The following is a 24,828-nucleotide window of genomic DNA, read 5'->3' as shown; positions in this document are numbered from 1 at the left end:
TTCCAGCCTGACCTCTGACCTCTGGCCTGTCTCTGTCTCGTCTGCAGTGACATCATGAATAACAAGGTGTTTTACCAGCACCCGAACCTGATGCGAGCGCTGGGGATGCACGAGACCGTGATGGAGGTGATGGTGAACGTCCTGGGCGGAGGAGAGTCCAAGGTGAGGGATGCCAATACACAGCCGAAGAAAAATACTGTATTTGAAGAGTTTCAGGCTTTATCTTGCACCACATCGGAACAGTTTTGCTTGAACTTGTTTCTCTGACCTGTTTCTGTGTAGTACTGGATTGTGATTGGCTAGTGTTGTCATTCCATGGTCTAATGTTAATCTTAAATTAATTTGATAGCTTGTTGTTATATTGTACTTCAAAGTATTTTTTATTAATTCTTGTAAAGCTCTTTGAGATCCAACTTGGTGCTATAAGGCGCTATAGAAAATAAAGTTTGTTTTTATTATGTCACAGAAAAACACTGTTACACACTGATCTCTTACATAAAGCTTCATTACTAACGTCAAGATGAATGTGTAACTCAGTTCAGCATCACTGCCGTGTTTATTTCAGATTGCCTCAAAGCAGTTTTACAGTTTTGTGAGCGTTTCAGGAATCAGGCGTTTGGGTTTCACTGAACGCATGTCCTTCGGTCTTCAGGAGATCACCTTTCCTAAGATGGTGGCGAACTGCTGCCGGTTCCTGTGCTACTTCTGTCGGATCAGCCGTCAGAACCAGAAGGCCATGTTCGATCACCTCAGCTACCTTCTGGAGAACAGCAGCGTGGGCCTCGGTAAGACTTCCACAGCACGGGTGTTCGAGTCCAGGGCTCTCAGACTCCACCGTGGGAGCGGATGGAAGTAACTGTTTTCTGTTACGTTAATATGTTTAATTTACTGCGCATGTGTGAAGACAGAGGTGGACAGTAACAAAGCACATTTACTTTGAGTATCTGTACTTTACTTGAGTATTATTTTCTCTGGAAACGTTTTACTTCAACTTTACTACATTTAAAAAAAGACAAATATCGTACTTTTTACTCCTCTATATTTCTGTCAAGGTATAAGTAGTAAGTATAAGTATATATAAGTACAAGTAGTAACGTCAGTCAGCGGTTGGAAATGATAGTCGGGTTGACGTCAGAACCTTTTTACTTCTGATACTTAAGTACTTTTAAAAACGAGTTCTTCTGTACTTTCACTTTAGTAAAAATTGGTCTTTACAACTTTAACTTGTAACGGAGTAATATTTGACCAGTAGTATCTGTGCTTTCACTCACATAAGGAAGCTGTGAACTGTGTGAAGAGCACCTTTTATGGGTTAGCGGCGCGTTTTTCTTTTTGGGTTGTTGAGTCTTGTGTCCTATGGAAGCAGGAGCGGCTGTGTTGGTGCCAATGTTGACTCAATAACTACAACTGGTTTAGCACTTTATCAGTTTAAACTAAAGCTTGGACTCGATATAGTGTTCCTTACATCTCACCACAGATCCAGTGATCATGATATCGACATGCAGCAGGAATCGTGTTTCTGACATTTATATGAGCCTGATTTCAACACCGGGGAAATACATGAAGCAAATTAGCCTGTGAACGCTTTATATAAATACAATATAGGTCTAACTCCATGTGCTCACTCATATCAGTGTTATATATATCATCATATCGCCCAGCACTAACACTTGTGTAGTTTTCTGTCAGTGTTTATTTAAAAACGTCCAATTATGGAGATATACGATGGTAAATATTTAATTGATGAGTTGTCAATACAATATATAACAATACAATATATAGGGTATGATTTTACCCCATAATTCAGCATATTGACACGCATACACTTTATATAGGGATTAGAGAATCAGTAAACAAGTGAGTGATTTCGCACACGGAAACAACAACGAGAGTGGATTCCTGTGTTAGAGTCGGCAATGCCTCGAGGGCTTTTCAGGGCTGAGGAATCGACTCCCGTATCACTGGTCTGGATATCTGAGCTTGAGTCATGTGTGTGTGTGTGTGTGTGTGTGTGTGTGTGTGTGTTAGACTCTACAGTCATCGTGTGTGTGTTTGTTCTCCTCAGCGTCTCCGTCGATGAGAGGATCCACTCCTCTAGATGTGGCCGCCGCCTCAGTGATGGATAATAATGAACTGGCTCTGGCGCTGAGAGAACCAGACCTCGAGAAGGTTCACATCTCCGTCTCTTCTGGAGTTTTACTTCATTACTGTAGCTTAACCTGTTAAAGGAGGAGTTCACTTCAGACGTGACATTTCCTGATAATTTACTCTCCCGCACATCATCCAAGATGTTCATGTCTTTCTTTCTTCAGTGGAAAAGAAATGAAGGTTTTTGAGGAAAACATATAGTGACTTCAATGGGGTCCAACGGGTCGAAGGTCCAGATGTGAGTTTCAGTGCAGCTTCAAAGTCTCGACACGATCCAGCCGAGGAATAAGAGTCTGATCTAGACAAACCAGCGGACATTTATAACAAAATACACATTTATATACTTTTAACCACTAATGCTGGTCTTGCACTCGCTGTGATGCGACACACATTACGTGATCAGGTTGAAAGGTCAAGCGGGACTTAGGGGGAAGAACCGACCCAGTGTTTACAGAGCGAACGTGCAAAGACTGAGTCAAACACCATTTACTAAAAAAATAAAAGGTAAAACAACGATGTCAAACAATTTTGAAGTTGGAGGAGAAAATAAGATGGAGTTTTTCACTCTACTCGACATTTATGAACCGGAACACGCGTGACCTTTCATCGTGATCACGTAATGTGTGTCGCATCACAGCTAGAGCAAGACCAGCATTTGTGGTTTAAAAGTATATAAATGTTTTTTTTTTTTTTTTTTTTTTTAAATGACCTGAAAAAGACATAAATATCTTGGAACACATGGGGGAGAGTAAATTATCAGGAAATATTTATTCTGAAGTGAACTAATCCTTTAACTGTCAATGCCTTTTTTGAACATAGACGTGAAAATGAGCTTAAATAGTTGTAATTTATGAATACTTTCATTCATATTTTATTTGGGTATCTGTACTTTTACTCAAGTGCTTGACTTGTGTGCTTCGTCCATCACTGCTTCTGAACATCTGCTTGTGTGTGTGTGTGTCAGGTGGTCCAGTATCTGGCCGGGTGTGGTCTTCAGAGCTGTGTAATGCTGATATCTAAAGGTTATCCTGACATCGGCTGGAACCCGGTGGAGGGCGAACGATACCTGGACTTCCTCAGATTCGCAGTCTTCTGTAACGGTGTGTGTTCTGACCGGATCCACTACTGGAGAATGAAACACTGTCAAAATAAAAGTCACACTTCTGACACATGTCGGACAAACAGAAAAACTTGCCAAAAACGCCACGATAATAATGATCTTGTGCTCTATAGTGTCTGTATGGTGTTTGTTGAGTAGTTGTGTGTTGTCCGGCCTCTGTCAGGTGAGAGCGTGGAGGAGAACGCTAATGTGGTCGTGCGGCTCCTGATTCGCCGGCCGGAGTGTTTTGGCCCCGCCCTGCGAGGAGAAGGCGGGAACGGGCTTCTGGCGGCCATGGAGGAGGCCATCAAGATCTCAGAAGATCCCGGTCGAGACGGGCCCTCGCCCACCACAGAGGAGAGCAGAACCCTGTACGACCCAACACACACTGAGCGCACCAAACACACACACACACACACACACACACACACACACACTGAGCGCACCAAACACACACTGAATGCACCAAACACACACTGAGCCCACCAAACACACACTGAGCGCACCAAACACACACTGAATGCACCAAACACACACTGAGCGCACCAAACACACACTGAGCGCACCAAACACACACTGAGCCCACCAAACACACACTGAGCCCACCAAACACACACTGAGCCCACCAAACACACACTGAGCCCACCAAACACACACTGAGCCCACCAAACACACACTGAGCGCACCAAACACACACTGAGCGCACCAAACACACACTGAGCCCACCAAAAACACACTGAGCCCACCAAACACACACTGAGCGCACCAAACACACACTGAGCCCACCAAACACACACTGAGCCCACCAAACACACACTGAGCCCACCAAACACACACTGAGCCCACCAAACACACACTGAGCCCACCAAACACACACTGAATGCACCAAACACACACTGAGCCCACCAAACACACACTGAATGCACCAAACACACACTGAGCCCACCAAACACACACTGAATGCACCAAACACACACTGAGCCCACCAAACACACACTGAGCGCACCAAACACACACTGAGCCCACCAAACACACACTGAGCCCACCAAAAACACACTGAGCCCACCAAACACACACTGAGCGCACCAAACACACACTGAGCCCACCAAACACACACTGAGCCCACCAAAAACACACTGAGCCCACCAAACACACACTGAGCCCACCAAACACACACTGAGCCCACCAAACACACACTGAGCGCACCAAACACACACTGAATGCACCAAACACACACTGAGCCCACCAAACACACACTGAATGCACCAAACACACACTGAGCCCACCAAACACACACTGAGCCCACCAAACACACACTGAGCCCACCAAACACACACTGAGCCCACCAAACACACACTGAGCGCACCAAACACACACTGAGCCCACCAAACACACACTGAGCCCACCAAACACACACTGAGCCCACCAAACACACACTGAGCCCACCAAACACACACTGAGCGCACCAAACACACACTGAGCGCACCAAACACACACTGAACGCACCAAACACACACTGAGCCCACCAAACACACACTGAGCCCACCAAACACACACTGAGCGCACCAAACACACACTGAGCCCACCAAACACACACTGAGCCCACCAAACACACACTGAGCGCACCAAACACACACTGAGCGCACCAAACACACACTGAGCCCACCAAACACACACTGAGCCCACCAAACACACACTGAACGCACCAAACACACACTGAGCCCACCAAACACACACTGAGCCCACCAAACACACACTGAGCCCACCAAACACACACTGAGCCCACCAAACACACACTGAGCCCACCAAACACACACTGAGCCCACCAAACACACACTGAGCCCACCAAACACACACTGAGCCCACCAAACACACACTGAGCCCACCAAACACACACTGAGCCCACCAAACACACACTGAGCGCACCAAACACACACTGAGCGCACCAAACACACAAACACACTGAGCGCACCAAACACACACTGAGCGCACCAAACACACAAACACACTGAGCCCACCAAACACACACTGAGCCCACCAAACACACACTGAGCGCACCAAACACACACTGAGCGCACCAAACACACACTGAGCCCACCAAACACACACTGAGCCCACCAAACACACACTGAGCCCACCAAACACACACTGAGCCCACCAAACACACACTGAATGCACCAAACACACACTGAGCCCACCAAACACACACTGAACGCACCAAACACACACTGAGCCCACCAAACACACACTGAGCCCACCAAACACACACTGAGCCCACCAAACACACACTGAACGCACCAAACACACACTGAGCCCACCAAACACACACTGAGCCCACCAAACACACACTGAGCCCACCAAACACACACTGAGCCCACCAAACACACACTGAACGCACCAAACACACACTGAACGCACCAAACACACACTGAATGCACCAAACACACACTGAGCGCACCAAACACACAAACACACTGAGCGCACCAAACACACACTGAACGCACCAAACACACAAACACACACTGAACGCACCAAACACACACTGAACACACCGAACACACACTGAGCCCACCAAACACACACTGAGCCCACCAAACACACACTGAGCCCACCAAACACACACTGAGCCCACCAAACACACACTGAACGCACCAAACACACACTGAACGCACCAAACACACACTGAGCCCACCAAACACACACTGAACGCACCAAACACACACTGAGCCCACCAAACACACACTGAATGCACCAAACACACACTGAGCCCACCAAACACACACTGAGCCCACCAAACACACACTGAGCCCACCAAACACACACTGAGCCCACCAAACACACACTGAACGCACCAAACACACACTGAGCGCACCAAACACACACTGACCGCACCAAACACACACTGAGCGCACCAAACACACACTGAGCCCACCAAACACACACTGAGCGCACCAAACACACACTGAGCCCACCAAACACACACTGAGCCCACCAAACACACACTGAACGCACCAAACACACACTGAGCCCACCAAACACACACTGAATGCACCAAACACACACTGAGCCCACCAAACACACACTGAGCCCACCAAACACACACTGAGCCCACCAAACACACACTGAGCGCACCAAACACACACTGAGCCCACCAAACACACACTGAACGCACCAAACACACACTGAGCCCACCAAACACACACTGAGCCCACCAAACACACACTGAGCCCACCAAACACACACTGAGCCCACCAAACACACACTGAACGCACCAAACACACACTGAACGCACCAAACACACACTGAATGCACCAAACACACACTGAGCGCACCAAACACACACTGAGCCCACCAAACACACACTGAGCCCACCAAACACACACTGAACGCACCAAACACACACTGAGCCCACCAAACACACACTGAGCCCACCAAACACACACTGAGCCCACCAAACACACACTGAGCCCACCAAACACACACTGAACGCACCAAACACACACTGAACGCACCAAACACACACTGAATGCACCAAACACACACTGAGCGCACCAAACACACAAACACACTGAGCGCACCAAACACACACTGAACGCACCAAACACACAAACACACACTGAACGCACCAAACACACACTGAACACACCGAACACACACTGAGCCCACCAAACACACACTGAGCCCACCAAACACACACTGAGCCCACCAAACACACACTGAGCCCACCAAACACACACTGAACGCACCAAACACACACTGAACGCACCAAACACACACTGAGCCCACCAAACACACACTGAACGCACCAAACACACACTGAGCCCACCAAACACACACTGAATGCACCAAACACACACTGAGCCCACCAAACAAACACTGAGCCCACCAAACACACACTGAGCCCACCAAACACACACTGAGCCCACCAAACACACACTGAACGCACCAAACACACACTGAGCGCACCAAACACACACTGAGCGCACCAAACACACACTGAGCCCACCAAACACACACTGAGCCCACCAAACACACACTGAGCCCACCAAACACACACTGAGCGCACCAAACACACACTGAGCCCACCAAACACACACTGAGCGCACCAAACACACACTGAGCCCACCAAACACACACTGAGCCCACCAAACACACACTGAGCCCACCAAACACACACTGAGCCCACCAAACACACACTGAGCCCACCAAACACACACTGAGCCCACCAAACACACACTGAACGCACCAAACACACACTGAACGCACCAAACACACACTGAGCCCACCAAACACACACTGAGCCCACCAAACACACACTGAACGCACCAAACACACACTGAACGCACCAAACACACACTGAATGCACCAAACACACACTGAGCGCACCAAACACACAAACACACTGAGCGCACCAAACACACACTGAACGCACCAAACACACAAACACACACTGAACGCACCAAACACACACTGAGCCCACCAAACACACACTGAGCCCACCAAACACACACTGAGCGCACCAAACACACACTGAATGCACCAAACACACACTGAGCCCACCAAACACACACTGAATGCACCAAACACACACTGAGCCCACCAAACACACACTGAGCCCACCAAACACACACTGAGCCCACCAAACACACACTGAGCCCACCAAACACACACTGAGCGCACCAAACACACACTGAGCCCACCAAACACACACTGAGCCCACCAAACACACACTGAGCCCACCAAACACACACTGAGCCCACCAAACACACACTGAGCGCACCAAACACACACTGAGCGCACCAAACACACACTGAACGCACCAAACACACACTGAGCCCACCAAACACACACTGAGCCCACCAAACACACACTGAGCGCACCAAACACACACTGAGCCCACCAAACACACACTGAGCCCACCAAACACACACTGAGCGCACCAAACACACACTGAGCGCACCAAACACACACTGAGCCCACCAAACACACACTGAGCCCACCAAACACACACTGAACGCACCAAACACACACTGAGCCCACCAAACACACACTGAGCCCACCAAACACACACTGAGCCCACCAAACACACACTGAGCCCACCAAACACACACTGAGCCCACCAAACACACACTGAGCCCACCAAACACACACTGAGCCCACCAAACACACACTGAACGCACCAAACACACACTGAGCCCACCAAACACACACTGAGCCCACCAAACACACACTGAGCCCACCAAACACACACTGAGCCCACCAAACACACACTGAGCGCACCAAACACACACTGAGCGCACCAAACACACAAACACACTGAGCGCACCAAACACACACCGAGCGCACCAAACACACAAACACACTGAGCCCACCAAACACACACTGAGCCCACCAAACACACACTGAGCGCACCAAACACACACTGAGCGCACCAAACACACACTGAGCCCACCAAACACACACTGAGCCCACCAAACACACACTGAGCCCACCAAACACACACTGAGCCCACCAAACACACACTGAATGCACCAAACACACACTGAGCCCACCAAACACACACTGAACGCACCAAACACACACTGAGCCCACCAAACACACACTGAGCCCACCAAACACACACTGAGCCCACCAAACACACACTGAACGCACCAAACACACACTGAGCCCACCAAACACACACTGAGCCCACCAAACACACACTGAGCCCACCAAACACACACTGAGCCCACCAAACACACACTGAGCCCACCAAACACACACTGAACGCACCAAACACACACTGAACGCACCAAACACACACTGAATGCACCAAACACACACTGAGCGCACCAAACACACAAACACACTGAGCGCACCAAACACACACTGAACGCACCAAACACACAAACACACACTGAACGCACCAAACACACAAACACACACTGAACGCACCAAACACACACTGAACACACCGAACACACACTGAGCCCACCAAACACACACTGAGCCCACCAAACACACACTGAGCCCACCAAACACACACTGAGCCCACCAAACACACACTGAACGCACCAAACACACACTGAACGCACCAAACACACACTGAGCCCACCAAACACACACTGAACGCACCAAACACACACTGAGCCCACCAAACACACACTGAATGCACCAAACACACACTGAGCCCACCAAACACACACTGAGCCCACCAAACACACACTGAGCCCACCAAACACACACTGAGCCCACCAAACACACACTGAACGCACCAAACACACACTGAGCGCACCAAACACACACTGACCGCACCAAACACACACTGAGCGCACCAAACACACACTGAGCCCATCAAACACACACTGAGCGCACCAAACACACACTGAGCCCACCAAACACACACTGAGCCCACCAAACACACACTGAACGCACCAAACACACACTGAGCCCACCAAACACACACTGAATGCACCAAACACACACTGAGCCCACCAAACACACACTGAGCCCACCAAACACACACTGAGCCCACCAAACACACACTGAGCGCACCAAACACACACTGAGCCCACCAAACACACACTGAACGCACCAAACACACACTGAGCCCACCAAACACACACTGAGCCCACCAAACACACACTGAGCCCACCAAACACACACTGAACGCACCAAACACACACTGAACGCACCAAACACACACTGAATGCACCAAACACACACTGAGCGCACCAAACACACACTGAGCCCACCAAACACACACTGAGCCCACCAAACACACACTGAACGCACCAAACACACACTGAGCCCACCAAACACACACTGAGCCCACCAAACACACACTGAACGCACCAAACACACACTGAACGCACCAAACACACACTGAGCCCACCAAACACACACTGAGCCCACCAAACACACACTGAACGCACCAAACACACACTGAACGCACCAAACACACACTGAATGCACCAAACACACACTGAGCGCACCAAACACACAAACACACTGAGCGCACCAAACACACACTGAACGCACCAAACACACAAACACACACTGAACGCACCAAACACACACTGAACACACCGAACACACACTGAGCCCACCAAACACACACTGAGCCCACCAAACACACACTGAGCCCACCAAACACACACTGAGCCCACCAAACACACACTGAACGCACCAAACACACACTGAACGCACCAAACACACACTGAGCCCACCAAACACACACTGAACGCACCAAACACACACTGAGCCCACCAAACACACACTGAATGCACCAAACACACACTGAGCCCACCAAACAAACACTGAGCCCACCAAACACACACTGAGCCCACCAAACACACACTGAGCCCACCAAACACACACTGAACGCACCAAACACACACTGAGCGCACCAAACACACACTGAGCGCACCAAACACACACTGAGCCCACCAAACACACACTGAGCCCACCAAACACACACTGAGCCCACCAAACACACACTGAGCCCACCAAACACACACTGAGCGCACCAAACACACACTGAGCCCACCAAACACACACTGAACGCACCAAACACACACTGAGCCCACCAAACACACACTGAGCCCACCAAACACACACTGAGCCCACCAAACACACACTGAGCCCACCAAACACACACTGAGCCCACCAAACACACACTGAGCCCACCAAACACACACTGAGCCCACCAAACACACACTGAGCCCACCAAACACACACTGAGCCCACCAAACACACACTGAACGCACCAAACACACACTGAACGCACCAAACACACACTGAGCCCACCAAACACACACTGAGCCCACCAAACACACACTGAACGCACCAAACACACACTGAACGCACCAAACACACACTGAATGCACCAAACACACACTGAGCGCACCAAACACACAAACACACTGAGCGCACCAAACACACACTGAACGCACCAAACACACAAACACACACTGAACGCACCAAACACACACTGAACACACCGAACACACACTGAGCCCACCAAACACACACTGAGCCCACCAAACACACACTGAGCCCACCAAACACACACTGAGCCCACCAAACACACACTGAACGCACCAAACACACACTGAACGCACCAAACACACACTGAGCCCACCAAACACACACTGAACGCACCAAACACACACTGAGCCCACCAAACACACACTGAATGCACCAAACACACACTGAGCCCACCAAACACACACTGAGCCCACCAAACACACACTGAGCCCACCAAACACACACTGAGCCCACCAAACACACACTGAGCCCACCAAACACACACTGAGCCCACCAAACACACACTGAGCCCACCAAACACACACTGAACGCACCAAACACACACTGAACGCACCAAACACACACTGAGCCCACCAAACACACACTGAATGCACCAAACACACACTGAGCGCACCAAACACACACTGAGCCCACCAAACACACACTGAGCCCACCAAACACACACTGAACGCACCAAACACACACTGAGCCCACCAAACACACACTGAACGCACCAAACACACACTGAGCCCACCAAACACACACTGAGCCCACCAAACACACACTGAACGCACCAAACACACACTGAGCCCACCAAACACACACTGAATGCACCAAACACACACTGAGCGCACCAAACACACAAACACACACTGAGCGCACCAAACACACACTGAACGCACAAAAAACACACAAACACACACTGAACGCACCAAACACACAAACACACACTGAACGCACCAAACACACACTGAACGCACCAAACACACAAACACACACTGAACGCTCCAAACACACACTGAACGCTCCAAACAGACAAACACACACTGAACGTTCCAAACACACACTTTTATTCACATATAAACATTGATGAGCTCTCAAATACTGTGTATTAAACAGAAGCTCCAGAACCAGTGAGGTTTGTTCTCACGCATCAAGCAAGTGCGGGCGAGCTTCTGTTTAATCCGCTTTATTTTATCATCATGTTAGTGGTTAAAGCAACTTTTCAATTTATATTTAATGACGGGTCACCTGTGAGCTTAAGTATCTGCCTTACACACATTATAATCACACCGCTGATGATCTGTGTGTGTCGCAGTAATGATGTGATGGAGGAAGAGGAAGACGACACCATTCACATGGGGAACGCCATCATGACCTTCTACGCTGCTCTGATCGACCTGTTGGGCCGCTGCGCGCCAGAGATGCATGTGAGTCCATGTGTGTGTTTCCCTGTCAATCACCTTCACCCTCACAACACCCTGTCCTAACCAGAGGAGACGCCACCAAACCAATCACAAATCACAGCCAATCAGAAGAGCATGTGGGCAGAGTCTCTCTGCACTTGCAACCAAATCAATCACAAATCACAGCCAATCAGAAGAGGGTGTGGGCGGAGTCTCTCTGCACTCGCCACCAAACCAATCAAAAATCACAGCCAATCAGAAGAGAGTGTGGGCGGAGTCTCTCTGCACTCGCCACCAAACCAATCAAAAATCACAGCCAATCAGAAGAGAGTGTGGCCGGAGTCTCTGCACTCGCAACCAAATCAATCACAAATCACAGCCAATCAGAAGAGGGTGTGGGCGGAGTCTCTGCACTCGCAACCAAATCAATCACAAATCACAGCCAATCAGAAGAGGGTGTGGGCGGAGTCTCTCTGCATTCGCCACCAAACCAATCACAAATCACAGCCAATCAGAAGAGAGTGTGGGCGGAGTCTCTCTGCACTCGCCACCAAACCAATCAAAAATCACAGCCAATCAGAAGAGCGTGTGGGCGGAGTCTCTGCACTCGCAACCAAATCAATCACAAATCATAGCCAATAAGAAGAGAGTGTGGGCGGAGTCTCTCTGCACTTGCAACCAAATCAATCATAAATCACAGCCAATCAGAAGAGCGTGTGGGTGGAGTCTCTCTGCACTTGCAACCAAATCAATCATAAATCACAGCCAATCAGAAGAGAGTGTGGGGGCGGAGTCTCTGCACTCGCAACCAAATCAATCATAAATCACAGCCAATCAGAAGAGAGTGTGGGGGCGGAGTCTCTGCACTCGCAACCAAATCAATACATAAATCACAGCCAATCAGAAGAGAGTGTGGGTGGAGTCTCTCTGCACTCGCCACCAAACCAATCATAAATCACAGCCAATCAGAAGAGAGTGTGGGGGCGGAGTCTCTGCACTCGCAACCAAATCAATCATAAATCACAGCCAATCAGAAGAGAGTGTGGGCGGAGTCTCTGCACTCGCAACCAAATCAATCACAAATCACAGCCAATCAGAAGAGCGTGTGGGCGGAGTCTCTCTGCACTCGCCACCAAACCAATCACAAATCACAGCCAATCAGAAGAGCGTGTGGGCGGAGTCTCTCTGCACTCGCAACCAGAGCCATAGAGAGAAAGAGTTGCGACACTCCCATAGGAACTCTGGAATGCGGAAGTAACGCGTGTCGTGGAGCGGCCAATAGTTCCAAACACTGATAGTTTCTCCATTGAACCCCATTCATTTTCAGTGCTTCAGAAGTACGTTCGCTGGTAAATTAATGAAATTACTGTATTTTTTTTACTTTTACACACATTAGCCGACCTCTCGTGAATCTAGTCTGTAGTTATATTTAATGTAGCCAGTTTTAGTAAATGTTTATTGGAAGATAATAGGTTAATTGCAGCGATAGCTTACGTGACCAACACTTCACTAACGTTAGCTAACTGGTAACCTGATGTATATAATATATAATATTTTTAATAATATTTTATATATATATATATATATATAACCTATATATATATATATATAGCCTATATATAATATTATATACATACACACACACACACACACACACAATTCATTTATTTAAATGGGTTAGGGCTATGCATGTGCTTATATGTATTTAGGAACATAGTTAATTCACTCATTAACTATCTCTCCGGTTTAATTTTATGAAGAATATTTTTCGGTTGAATATTTACCGAACATTGCTGTATATAGTCGTTGCTTTCTACGTTATGGGAGCAGTCTATTTCCCTCCTAAATGATTCATTTGTACATGCACAGCGTAATTATTTATATTTTATGTTGGTTGGAGTTCTGAACGGACTGCAGACCTCTTTGCGTGAACATGAAGGTAGGCTAATGGCTGAATCGGAATTTATAAGCAAGATCACGGGAATCAATAGCCTAATACAGCCCAGTTGTGCTAAAATAAATATCATGAGACGTCCATCATCAGATGAATGACATGGAAAAGTTAAGTTAGAGCCGCTAAAGCCAGTGCTATTACTACCCATGCGAACATGAACACTAAGCTTTTCCCTCCAAAAATATAGCCTAAAAATTATCTAAGTTGTCACCCTGCCTCTCCAAATGCCACAGCCAATCAGAAGAGAGTGTGGGCGGAGTCTCTCTGCACTCGCCACCAAATCAATCACAAATCACAGCCAATCAGAAGAGAGTGTGGGTGGAGTCTCTGCAAGCGCACTGCACTCGCAACCAAATGAATACATAATCAATTTCATTAATATTTCACCATTTTAACATGATTAAAAATACATGCCGATTGACTGAAACAGTCTTTGTCATAGAATACTCTTGTTTGGTCACAGATTGAACGTTCTTGTTTCCTTTCATTTATTTTCGAGATCTGAGAGGATTATCCATTCATTGTTGCTTTCAGTACGGCTGATAATGATATTCAGACTCACATTAGACTTTCACCCTTAAATAAAGCCCATTATCAGTCCCTGAGATTATCACTCTTACACTTTGTATGTTGTTGTTCCAGCCGAAAACTCTGATCGATCTGGTTAGGAGACAGTGTAAAGCTTCATGTTCCTCTCATGTGACGCTGATGTGATGTATGGGTTCTGGTGCTGATGACATGGTGTGTTTGTCCTCCGTCAGCTGATCCACGCCGGGAAGGGAGAGGCCATCCGTATCCGAGCCATCCTGCGCTCTCTCATTCCCATTGAGGATCTGGTGGGAGTGATCAGCATCCCGTTCCTCATGCCCACGCTGGCTAAAGGTCTGGCTAAACATGTGTTTTTTGTGTTTTTTTTCTTCATTGGAATGGTACGAAACTTGGTAAAGGTTTTGGCACTTGCTGTGTGAACACAACAAAAAAAACATGGCCATGATTCAAACAGGTTAAATGGTCCTGAAAAAACAGTCACACTTGTGTTCCTCGCGGTCAGAAATGAGCGCATTAGAAATGAATGTGAGACGAAGTTCCTCTAGTGGAAGCGTTCGGTACTGCAGCCGAACACACTCTCACTGAACGCTCATTTACTGATCAGGCTCAAATTTTGAACACAACTTGTTTAGATTTATGGATTTAATTTTCTCACAGTTTTAGAGTAAAACATGTTTGTGAAAATATAGATTTCATATAAAAATTGAAAATAGTATTTTTGTGCATTTTTCATAACAATAAATGTAACATTTTTTAACTTTTTTTGTTCACTTTTTTCACTTCAGCAATAATCTGCCAAGTGTCGTGTTTGAAAAGAGATCAAACTTCAGTCTGTCGCTCTAAAGTTGGAAATTAAATTTTCATGTCTATACTCAAAAAGTGAATAAATGGATTATAAATACATTGTAAGTATAATTTAGTACCATAAAATCCCCTAAAAGAATACAAAATATTAAATTAAAAACATTATCAAATTAAAATATAGTACCGGTACATTTATTTCATTGAAATAAGAAAATAAATTTCGGTCATCTTTGACCGACACATGAAGAGCACCAGAAGGGTAATTGATCTTGTCCTTTTGGATTATTTAGTACATTGTTGTGATGACTATGGATTATGTTTGTGCATTCAGACGGTACCGTGATCGAGCCGGACATGTCAGCTGGCTTCTGTCCTGATCACAAAGCGGCCATGGTTTTGTTCCTGGACCGGGTTTACGGCATCGAGGACCAGAACTTCCTCCTGCACCTGCTGGAAGTTGGTTTCCTTCCTGACCTCAGAGCCGCCGCCTCATTGGACACGGTGAGTCACATGACCCCTCACTGGCTGCTTCCATTCACCCATTATTAGGCAAATTTTGGGATATTGCATGAAAAAAGCTGGATAGAAATGCCAAGATGTGCATAAATGTGCATTAAAAATGTATTGTTTAATTTACATGTGCATTAATCCCTTGATGAGCAACTGACTTTGGATAAGAGGCTGTGATTGGATACCTGGAGTAACCAATGGCGTCGCAGCGTCTCTAATGTTGGTTTGGTGTTTCTGGAACGCCGGAGTGGAAGTGTGTGATCAGAGTGATTGGGTGTAATTCCCTCCAGAAGCGTCTCACACACACGAGCACCAGCATCCGAACGCCAGAGAACACGACAGCGTTTACTGTGTTTCGTCACACACTCTGAGACACACTCGTTCATGATGGAGGGAACAAGACGCAGATTGATGTTTTAATTGATTCACTTCCATTGCAAAGATCATTAGTTATTAACTTAGGGGCCGCTAACACCAGCTGATCTTTGACCTCTCCTGATCCTGCTTGTGTCTGACCTCTGACCTCTCCTGATCCTGCTTGTGTGTGACCCCTGACCTCTCCTGATCCGTGTGTGACCTCTGACTTCTCCTGATCCTGGTTGTGTGTGACCTCTGACCTCTCCTGATCCTGCTTGTTTGTGACATCTGACGTCTCCTGATCCTGGTTGTGTGTGACCTTGGACCTCTCCTGATCCTGGTTGTGTGTGACCTCTGACCTCTCCTGATCCTGCTTGTGTGTGACCTCTGACCTCTCCTGATCCTGCTTGTGTGTGACCTTGGACCTCTCCTGGTCCTGGTTGTGTGTGACCTCTGACCCCTGACCTCTCCTGATCCTGCTTGTGTGTGACCTCTCCTGATCCTGGTTGTGTGTGACCTCTGACCTCTCCTGGTCCTGGTTGTGTGTGAGACCTCTGACCCCTGACATCTCCTGATCCTGCTTGTGTGTGACCCTTGACCTCTCCTGGTCCTGGTTGTGTGTGACCCTTGACCTCTCCTGGTCCTGGTTGTGTGTGACCCTTGACCTCTCCTGGTCCTGGTTGTGTGTGGCCCCTGACCTCTCCTTATCCTGCTTGTGTGTGACCTCTGACCTCTCATGATCCTGCTTGTGTGTGTGACCTCTGACCCCTGACACCTCCTGATCCTGGTTGTGTGTGACCTCTGACCTCTCCTGATCCTGCTTGTGTGTGTGACCTCTGACCCCTGACCTCTCATGATCCTGCTTGTGTGTGACCTCTGACCTCTCCTGATCCTGCTTGTGTGTGACCTCTGACCCCCAGGCGGCCCTGAGTGCCACAGACATGGCTCTGGCCCTGAACCGGTACCTGTGCACCGCAGTGCTGCCTCTGCTCACTAAATGCGCTCCTCTGTTCGCGGGGACGGAGCCGTTCGCGTCTCTCATCGACTCGCTGCTGCACACCGTCTACAGGCTGTCTAAAGGCTGCTGTCTCACCAAAGCGCAGAGAGACGCCATCGAGGAGTGCCTGCTGGCCGTGTGCGGGTGAGGACAGCTGCCAGACCCCAATTGGAGATCCGCCTGTCCTTCTTTCTTTCTTTCTTTCTTTCTTTCTTTTATTGGTAACACGTCACAATAAGGTTCATTAGTTAACTATCTTAGTTAACATGAACTAAGAATGAACAATACTTCTTCAGCATTTATTAATCTTAGTTAATATTCATTTCAACATTTACTAATACTTTATTCAAATCAAAGGTTGTATTAGTTAACATTAGTTAATGCACTGTGAACTAACATGAACAAACAATGAACAGCAGTATTTTTATGAACTAACATTAATAAATACTGTAATAAATGTATTGCTCATTGTTAGTTCATGTTAGTTAATACATTAACTAATGAACCTTATTGTAAAGTGTTACCGTAATAATACAAAAATCTCATATTTTGCTCAAAATATCATAAGTTCTTGGAGAGACTAGAGTACAGTAGTAACTGTTATGTATTTAAGTATTTATTTTAATGCACTTTATCTATTCCCATTTCAAATCATCTCTTTAAAGTCAGGAATCTCCACTTCAGCAGCTTCACACACACCACACTTTACAGTTTTATTCACATATACACTACCAGTCAAGTCTTAGATCGGTAAGATTTTTAATGTTTTTAAAAGAAGTCTCTTCTGCTCACCAAGGCTGCATTTATTTTATATATATATATATAAAATCTATTTATATATATATATAAAGCTGAATTTTCAGCATCATTACTCCAGTCTTCAGTGTCACATGATCCTTCAGAAATCACTCAAATATGAGGATTTGATCCTCAAAAAACATTAATTATTATTATCAATGTTGAAAACCGTTGTGTAAAAAAAAAAAATCAGGATTCTTTGATGAATAGAAAGTTGAAAAGAACTGCATTTATTTGAAATAGAATCTTTTGTAACATTATAAATGTCTTTACTGTCACTTTTGATCAATTGAATTAATCCTTGATGAATAAAAGTATGGATCTCTTTTATTTATTTCCCCCAAAAAATAAAATATAAATTCTTACTGACCCCAAACCTTTGAACGGTAGTGTTTAATATTACAAAAGCTTTCTATTTCAGATAAATGCTGTTCTTTTCAACTTTCTATTCATCAACGAATCCTGAAATATAAATGTAAATAACTCTTTTTAACATTAATAATAATCATAAATGTTTCTTGAGCAGCAAATCATCATATTAGAGTGATTTCTGAGTGATAAAAAGAGATTTCCACTAACAATAATAAGTCAACAAAAATCAAACAAGAGTTTTGAGTCTGGAATTGTATGCAAATGAGATCATCTTTAATTGGATAGTGCCCTGATTTGCATATTCCTTGCTGACCTGTCAGGAAGCTGCGTCCGTCGATGATGCAGCACCTGCTGCGGCGTCTGGTGTTCGACGTCCCCGTGCTCAACGAACACACGAAGATGCCTCTGAAGGTGAGCCTCGTCTACACGCCTGCGCTTCAGGAAGCCTGTACTGTAGTAACTCTGAGTGGGCGTGTCCTCCTGCAGCTCCTGACCAATCACTACGAGCGCTGCTGGAAGTACTACTGTCTGGCGGGCGGCTGGGGGAGCTTCGGCGCCGCGTCCGACGAGGAGCTGCATCTCTCCAGGAAACTCTTCTGGGGAATCTTTGACGCTCTGGCCAGAAAGGTGATGTTTCGCTCTGTGAGAAGGTCATTTTCTTGTGTATCTGAGGGTGCACACTTGATCAACAGTTTGAATAATCACGACCTATTACGTGTGCCAAGTCAGCTTTATTTATACAGCGCTTTTTACAACACAGAGTGTTTCAGAGCAGCTCTACAGAGATAACAGGAAAATAATGCAACAACGTTTGTTTCCAGAAGAGAATAGCGTCACAGTCCAGCTTCAGTCAGTTCAGTGATGCTTCATTTGTGTTGTAAAAAAGTTATTAATTTAGTTCATTTATATATATTTATAAAACGGTTAGTTCCAATCCTTGATTCTGATTTAACAGTTCTACGTATCACTACACAACACCCCTAGCAACCACTCTTAGCAACGTAAACACATGTTTGATCTCATTGATTTTCCTTCAGGTCAGTCCTATATTCATCATCAAAAAAATCCACTGCGATATCTTGTGCTTTTAACAGTCATGGGGTTTTCCCGTGCCACGACACGCTCGTCATCTGTCAGTCGCGTCTTGCTTCTCCATGTTCACAAGTTTGAGTCCTTTCAGTGTAAAAGTGTTCTCTACGGACTGACTCACTCATGAAGACAGTGTTTGCTATGGAAGCTTGTTTCTGCCACAGAATGAAAAATAAAAAAGGTAATTGCGACTTTTTATCTAGCAATTCTGATTTTTTTTTCTCTGAATTGCGAGATATAAAGTCAGATTTGCGAGATATAAAGTCAGAATTGCGTGATATAAAATCGCAATTGCGTGTTATAAAGTCAGAATTGCGAGATATAAAGTCAGAATTGCGAGATATAAAGTCAGAATTGTGTGATATAAAGTCAGAATTGCGAGATATAAAGTCAGAATTGCGTGATATAAAGTCGAAATTGCGTGTTGTAAAGTCAGAATTGCGAGATATAAAGTCAGAATTGCGAGATATAAAGTCAGAATTGCGTGATATAAAGTCAGAATTGCGTGATATAAAGTCAGAATTGCGTGATATAAAGTCAGAATTGCGTGATATAAAGTCGGAATTGCGTGATATAAAGTCAGAATTGCGTGATATAAAGTCGAAATTGCGTGTTGTAAAGTCAGAATTGCGAGATATAAAGTCAGAATTGCGAGATATAAAGTCAGAATTGTGTGATATAAAGTCAGAATTGCGAGATATAAAGTCAGAATTGCGTGATATAAAGTCAGAATTGCGAGATATAAAGTCAGAATTGCATGATATAAAGTCAGAATTGCGAGATATAAAGTCAGAATTGCGTGATATAAAGTCGAAATTGCGTGTTGTAAAGTCAGAATTGCGAGATATAAAGTCAGAATTGCGAGATATAAAGTCAGAATTGTGTGATATAAAGTCAGAATTGCGTGATATAAAGTCGAAATTGCGTGTTGTAAAGTCAGAATTGCGAGATATAAAGTCAGAATTGCGAGATATAAAGTCAGAATTGCGAGATATAAAGTCAGAATTGCGAGATATAAAGTCAGAATTGCGAGATATAAAGTCAGAATTGCATGATATAAAGTCAGAATTGCATGATATAAAGTCAGAATTGCGAGATATAAAGTCAGAATTGCGAGATATAAAGTCAGAATTGCGAGATATAAAGTCAGAATTGCATGATATAAAGTCAGAATTGCGAGATATAAAGTCAGAATTGCGAGATATAAAGTCAGAATTGCGTGATATAAAGTCGAAATTGCGTGTTGTAAAGTCAGAATTGCGAGATATAAAGTCCGAATTGCGAGATATAAAGTCAGAATTGCGAGATATAAAGTCAGAATTGCGTGATATAAAGTCAGAATTGCGTGATATAAAGTCGAAATTGCGTGTTGTAAAGTCAGAATTGCGAGATATAAAGTCAGAATTGCGAGATATAAAGTCAGAATTGCGTGATATAAAGTCAGAATTGCGTGAAATAAAGTCGAAATTGCGTGATATAAAGTCAGAATTGCGAGATATAAAGTCAGAATTGCGTGATATAAAGTCAGAATTGTGAGATATAAAGTCAGAATTGCGAGATATAAAGTCAGAATTGCGAGATATAAAGTCAGAATTGTGTGATATAAAGTCGAAATTGCGTGTTGTAAAGTCAGAATTGCGAGATATAAAGTCAGATTTGCGTGATATAAAGTGGAAATTGCGTGTTGTAAAGTCAGAATTGCGAGATATAAAGTCAGATTTGCGAGATATAAAGTCAGAATTGCGAGATATAAAGTTAGATTTGCGAGATATAAAGTCAGAATTGCGTGTTGTAAAGTCAGAATTGTGAGATATAAACTATTCTGAGGGGAAAAAAGTCAGTCTTTTTTACCCCTTAGAATTGGCCTGATAACTCGCAATTGCGAGTTTATATCTCACAATTCTGAGAAAAGATGTCAGAATTTCGAGATATAAACTCGCAATTATGTGTTATAAAGTCAGAATTGCGAGAAATAAAGTCGCAATTGCGAGATATAAAGTCGTAATTCTGAGAAATAAAGTCGCAATTGCGAGAAAAAAAGTCAGAATTGTGAGATAAAAATTCTGTCTTTGTCAGAATTCTCGCAATTCTGTCTTTTTTCTCGCAATTGCGACTTTATTTCTCAGAATTACGACTTTATATCTCGCAATTGCGACTTTATTTCTCAGAATTGCGACTATATCTCACAATTGCGACTTTATTTCTCACAATTGCAACTTTATATCTCGCAATTGCGACTTTATTTCTCACAATTGCAACTTTATATCTCACAATTGCGACTTTATTTCTCAGAATTGCAACATTATATCTCGCAATTGCGACTTTATTTCTCAGAATTGCGACTTTATATCTCACAATTGCGACTTTATTTCTCACAATTGCAACTTTATATCTCGCAATTGCGACTTTATTTCTCACAATTCTGACTTCATATCTTGCAATTGTGAGATGAAAAAGTCGCAATTATTTAAAAAAAAAATTTATTCAGTGGCGGCAACAAGCTTCCATAGTTTGCCGCCATCTAATGGCGAAATAATGTAAGTAACTTCTGTTGCTGTTTACGGTCAGGGACTATTTTTTCCAGTGGAAGGAAGGCTTTTAGTGATAATACTTCATGAAAGTCGCATAGATACATATTTTCCGGCTTTAATATTTGTATTGTGTGTTAACTGTTTACTAAAAAAAAAAATAGGCTACTCGAGGCTAGTGCTGTATGGTGAATGGGTCACGACTGACTCCGCTTTACGTCGCGCCGAACAACGCCCTTCAGCCGGGACTTTATCACCATACAGCGCTAGCCTCTCGTACCTTACTGCTTACACAGCCGCTCGTGACGTCATCGTCCGGCTCAGTTCAGTGCTCATATAATGGTGTCAATATAGTCAATGGTGCAAAATATTAAGTGTGTGTGTGTGTGTGTGTGTGTGTGCAGAAGTATGACGTGGAGTTGTTCAAGTTGGCGCTGCCGTGTCTGAGCGCAGTGGCCGGAGCTTTACCTCCTGATTACATGGAGTCAAACTACGTGGCCATGATGGAGAAACAGTCGTCTATGGACGCCGAGGGAAACTTCAACCCGCAGCCGGCCGACACCAGCAGGTCAGACACACACACACACACACACTTCACCTGAAGCCTCCACACATCAGCATTTAGACCTGGACTGAGCTGTTCTTCAGATGTGCTGCTGGTTCTGTTTGTGTTTCTGCAGTGTTGTTGTTCCTGAGAAGCTCGATCATTTCATCAATAAATATGCAGAATATTCCCATGAGAAATGGTCCATGGAGAAGGTCAGAGCTGCTTTCCTTTCAATAGCAAAACTGCGGAATTCTATAATAATAATAATAACCTTTATTTTCTATAGCGCTTTTAACTGTACTTCTCAAAGCGCTTTACAAACAAAAATACACCATATAAAATAATGCACAATGAATTCTATTTCTCTCATTTATATTTTTGTCTGCATTTTGTCCTCCTCTCTGCTGATGTTGCGGAGTAAATAACTAGTAAAAAGTCCTTTCTTTAGTAGTTTGACAGTGCAGTGGTTTTTAAACTTTTCCAGTAACTATGGAAGCTTAAAAAAATCTGAATTACGAGATAAAAAGTCACAAATACTTTTTATTTCTTATTGTCACAAGTGTAACAATTTACTCCATCTAGCGCTACTTTCCATTAATGACTGGTTTAGTGTGTCATTTTTATTTAATTCTTTGATTAAATGAGCCGATTAATCAACAATCAAACATGATCTTCTAGAATGTTCCTCTTTCTCATCTGTAGCTTTGAGAGATTCGTCGAACTCCTTCATAAAGCACGTTCTACTTTAGTACTTTTCTCTTTTCAAACGAGTATCCGGACTAGTTTAACATTAAACCAGTGAGAGTGCACCAGTGTTGATTGAGGTCATTGATGTGTTGATCTGTAGTTTGCCGTCGGCTGGGTTCACGGAGAGCAGATTTGTGAATCGTCTAAAGTTCATCCGCTGCTGAAGCCGTACAAGTGTCTGTCTGAGAAGGTACAGAAAGTCTTTGGTGAACTCTGAGTGCGGAGTGAAGCGCAGTGATGCCAGCGCGTGTGTTTCGTCTGTGCTTCAGGATAAGGAGGTTTACCGCTGGCCGATCCGAGAGAGTCTGAAGACGATGCTGTCGTGGAGCTGGAGCATCGAGAGGACGAGAGAGAGCGAGGTGTCCACGCTACACAGCCGCACGCGCAGGATCTCTCTCTCCAGCCAGGTCACACACACACACACACACACATTCAGTCTTTTATTTAATGGTGATAAAGACAGTTGGCTTCACATACCCGTATTTACATACAGGTGAAACTCGAAAAATTAGAATATGGTGCAAAAGTTCATTTATTTCAGTAATTCAACTTAAAAGGTGAAACTAATATATTATATAGACTTATTACATGCAAAGTGAGATATTTCAAGCCTTTATTTGTTATAATTGTGATGATTATGGCTTACAGCTTATGAAAACCCCAAATTCAAAATTAGAATATTGTGAAAAGTTTTCCCTATCTGTAAGCCATAATCATGGCTGTATTGGTGTGAACATGGTGTATTTAAACGGTATATACTGTACGTGACCAACCTTTATTTTTCATCTTTAAAATATTCTATAATAAAAGTTCTGTAATAACAACATTGTTGTAAAATGACCACGGTATACTTTTTTAAGTTGATATATAAAAACAAATTGAGAAAAGAAATTCAGCTGTCACATACAGATAGGTATTTTAAACCATTTCAATCATGGAAAGATTTCAAGATGAGAAAACAACAGACTTGACAGCTTCATACACATTTTGTTTTTCATTAAAAAAGTGACGACTGATAATAGTTGCTCCTGGATGTGCTAATAACTACAAACATAATTTTATATTTTATTTGATGAAGTGGCTACAACATAACAGGGATTTTGTTATACTGTTCTATTATCTAAAACTGAGATAT

At 44.7% G+C, this 24,828-nt stretch overlaps 1 protein-coding gene across 1 annotated transcript in view; it reads left to right on the top strand.

The window, feature by feature from the left end:
- ryr2a (ryanodine receptor 2a (cardiac)) overlaps positions 1-24,828 on the top strand; it is a 129,097-nt gene that overhangs the window by 59,514 nt on the left and 44,755 nt on the right. Inside the window, exons 41-55 of the mRNA XM_056244139.1 lie at positions 48-162; positions 653-785; positions 2,066-2,169; positions 3,113-3,248; positions 3,432-3,618; positions 12,354-12,465; positions 15,157-15,277; positions 16,080-16,249; positions 17,536-17,756; positions 19,103-19,193; positions 19,269-19,409; positions 22,804-22,967; positions 23,080-23,158; positions 23,794-23,883; positions 23,963-24,100. Coding sequence (XP_056100114.1) covers positions 48-162; positions 653-785; positions 2,066-2,169; positions 3,113-3,248; positions 3,432-3,618; positions 12,354-12,465; positions 15,157-15,277; positions 16,080-16,249; positions 17,536-17,756; positions 19,103-19,193; positions 19,269-19,409; positions 22,804-22,967; positions 23,080-23,158; positions 23,794-23,883; positions 23,963-24,100 — 2,002 coding nt within the window. The remainder of the gene's footprint in view (positions 1-47; positions 163-652; positions 786-2,065; positions 2,170-3,112; positions 3,249-3,431; positions 3,619-12,353; positions 12,466-15,156; positions 15,278-16,079; positions 16,250-17,535; positions 17,757-19,102; positions 19,194-19,268; positions 19,410-22,803; positions 22,968-23,079; positions 23,159-23,793; positions 23,884-23,962; positions 24,101-24,828) is intronic.

The sequence above is a fragment of the Rhinichthys klamathensis genome, unplaced genomic scaffold, assembly GCF_029890125.1.
Source record: "Rhinichthys klamathensis goyatoka isolate OS25496 unplaced genomic scaffold, OSU_Roscu_1.1 h1tg000927l_1, whole genome shotgun sequence".
Classification (NCBI taxonomy): Eukaryota; Metazoa; Chordata; class Actinopteri; order Cypriniformes; family Leuciscidae; genus Rhinichthys; species Rhinichthys klamathensis.
The sequence above is the reverse complement of the archived record's forward strand: the minus strand, read 5'-3'. Positions and strand labels throughout refer to the sequence as shown.